General features: G+C 37.6%; 1 protein-coding gene across 1 annotated transcript in view; it reads left to right on the plus strand.

The window, feature by feature from the left end:
• HERC5 (HECT and RLD domain containing E3 ubiquitin protein ligase 5) overlaps positions 1-3,036 on the plus strand; it is a 113,295-nt gene that overhangs the window by 34,991 nt on the left and 75,268 nt on the right. Inside the window, exon 9 of the mRNA XM_006867775.1 lies at positions 1,551-1,654. Within this exon, the coding sequence (XP_006867837.1) occupies positions 1,551-1,654 (104 nt within the window). The remainder of the gene's footprint in view (positions 1-1,550; positions 1,655-3,036) is intronic.

A 3,036-nucleotide genomic window follows, 5' to 3' on the forward strand; every position in this document is an offset into this window, starting at 1 on the left:
ATTTTAAAATCATCTCAAGAACAGATTTGATGCATTAGACACTAATGACCAAAGACTAGAAGAGTTGTGGGCTGACATCAAGAACATTATACAGGAAGAAAGCAAAAGACCATTAAAAGACAGGAAAATAAGCAAAGACCAAAACGGAATTTGGAAGATACTCTGAAACCTGCTCTTGAATATAGAGAAGATCAATAGTGAGGTTGGCCCAGGATCGGTCAGAGTTTCATTCTGCTGTGCATAAAGTTGCTATGAGTTGGTACTGACTCGATGGCACCTAACAACAACAACAACAACAAAGTGACTGGAATAAATGATGAAATAAAAGGGATGTAAAGAAAATTTCAAAGGAAAGCTCGAAAAGCCAAAGTCCAGTATTACAACGAAACATGCAAAGACCTGGAATTAGAAAACCAGAAGGGTAGAACACTCTCAGCATTTATCAAGCTGAAAGAACTGAAGGAAAAAACTCAAGCCTTGACATTCAATATTGAAGGATTCTCTGGAGTCCTGGTGTGGCGTTGTGGGTTAACGCGCCAGACTGCAAAGCCGTTTGAACTGCAAGGTCGTGGGGTTAAAGCTCACCAGCTACTCCTCAGAAACCCTATACAGGGCCATTATGTGTTGGAACTGACTCGACAGCACTTAACAACAACAATGATGGACAAAATATTGAAGGATGAAGGAAGCATCAAAGAAGAAAACCTCCAATGAGATGGATTGACACAGTGGCAGCAACAAAGGGTTCAAACAAAATAATTGTGAGGATGGTACAGGACCCATTGCCAATCTCTTGGGCAATGGGTCGGTATGATTGGGAACTGACCCGAAAGCAGCTAACAACAACAATAAACAATAACAAGAAGAAGATGTTATACAACTCGGTATTTTAAACAATATAAAAGTTTCCACAATCCAACATCACAATTTGAGACTGAGTCTCTAGATTAAAATATGTGAACATTCTTGATCCTTTATTGTCTAATTGTTTAACGGACAAAAATCAGCACATTAATCCTTATTGGATATTGAATTGGTGATTTCCTTAGACTCACTTACATTATTTTGGGGTATGGAGTGTGGGAGGTTCCTTGCTGATGGCATTTAGTCAGTCTCTAGTGTTCACCAAGAGGTGGACAGATTCTACAATGACTTTTCCAGTCAATGCTGAAAGTGTACTGAGCTTTACTGTCTTACATAGACCCAGTACACTGCCTCCCTGTGCTAGTCCACCAAGACAAAGTAGGGTACACAGGGTCTCTCTGTCAGGACTGGCCAATTGAATCTGATTTTATCTTATTAAAAAAGTGAGTGTTGAGGCACTCAAGAAAAATTGGTTTGGAATCTAAGCAAGCTTTCTTGGATAAGAAATTGTCAACCTGGTAAATGGTTAATTGCTCCTTAGTAGAATCTCACTTTATGATTGTCTCAGAACTAGATAATCCATATTTAGAAAGTAATGTTAATTTATTCTTAGAATGCGCCCTGAAGTTGGGTACATGGCTATGTTGTGTTTACATTATTCTCTTTTACTTTTTGTTTGCTTACAGAATTCCTATGTTAATCTAAGGAGGAAAATTGCTACACTGAATGAAGGGACTGTAAAGAGATGGGTTGCTGATCTGGGGACTAAACAGTGGCAGAGTACAAAAAGGTTAACCTCCATGATTGTCTGTTTATGTGTTTCTCTAAAGGAGTGCTTCTCAAACTCGTTCTGCAAAATACAGAGATGTGATGTTCTGTGGTCCACTAGCATATAACATGAAGACAACTTTCTTTACTTCTCTGGGCCTTTAATATGTCTGCCTGTGGTAACTCTCTAAGCAGGAAATATAGTCTACAGCGTTTCCATCCTTGTTTGCCTTTAAAACCACTTTTTTGTGCATCTCTTTCACAGTTGAATAGTTTGGCCAATCCTGATCTAACCATAGAATGCCTACCATCTGTAAAGATTATACTCATAAATGTCTTTTAGACATACTTTTAGATATATGTATGACTTTCTAATTTTAGAAAACAGTTGCACATCTAATTTTCAGAGCACAAATTAACAAGAACTACCTGTGGAATTTACTTCTAAGATGAGACTGAATAGAATCTTAGCTCACCTGGTATTTGTGTGTGTGTGAGGTTCTAATTCAGCATTACCAAACAGAAATACATGGAGGCTACTAGGAAATTGGATTGGTGGAAGTGTTTTATTTTTCTTTGAAAATTCCTACCATAGGCCAAGTCTTTTCTTCTTTTTCTGTGGCTTCTCTGAGTATATCTATTTCCCACTGAAACATTTGCCACTGAATTTTTGAGATTTAGCAAATGGAGTAGACTTACAGATGCCCATGGTATAAGGGTGAGTAAAAGATTATTCCATTCTGGCTGTAGAATTTATTTTAATCAACTTTTAGAAAAGACAAATACATCATTTTTTGACATACTCTACTTGCTTTTCAATACACTTTATCCATCTGTCAAGAAGCTTTCATATTCCCTTATTAAAAGCTGTTTTGGGCTGAGCTGTGAACCATAAATGCATCGCTGTCTTCACATCATCATCAGTGGTGAATCTTCATCCTTAAAGGACTGCTTCCAGGGGGCCAAACAGGTGAAAGTCTGATGGAGCAAGATCAGGACAATAGGGAGGATGCTGTAACACCTCAAAACAAAGTATTTTGTAGAATGTCAACAATGTGAGCAGAGATGTGTATTGGCTTACAAGATCACAATGCCCTTGGATAGCAGTCCTCTGTGTTTGATCTGAAGTTTAAGCTTCAGCTCTTCAGCGAACATCTCATTGTAATGAGCACTGTTGTTTGTTAAATCTTTTTCTTGATAGTGTTCCAATACTGACCCTTGAGAATCCCAGAAAACTGTAAGCATCAATTTTATAGTTGATGGTCAACATTTGAACTTTTTCTTGGTCGACAGTTGTGGTTATTTCCATCTTAGGCTCATAGTGATGAACACTTGTCTCATCACCAGTAATGACCTTTTTTTTTTTTTTTTAGGGTTTTTAATTGTGGATTGAGTGAAAGTTTA

The sequence above is a fragment of the Chrysochloris asiatica genome, unplaced genomic scaffold, assembly GCF_000296735.1.
Source record: "Chrysochloris asiatica unplaced genomic scaffold, ChrAsi1.0 scaffold00109, whole genome shotgun sequence".
Classification (NCBI taxonomy): domain Eukaryota; kingdom Metazoa; phylum Chordata; class Mammalia; order Afrosoricida; family Chrysochloridae; genus Chrysochloris; species Chrysochloris asiatica.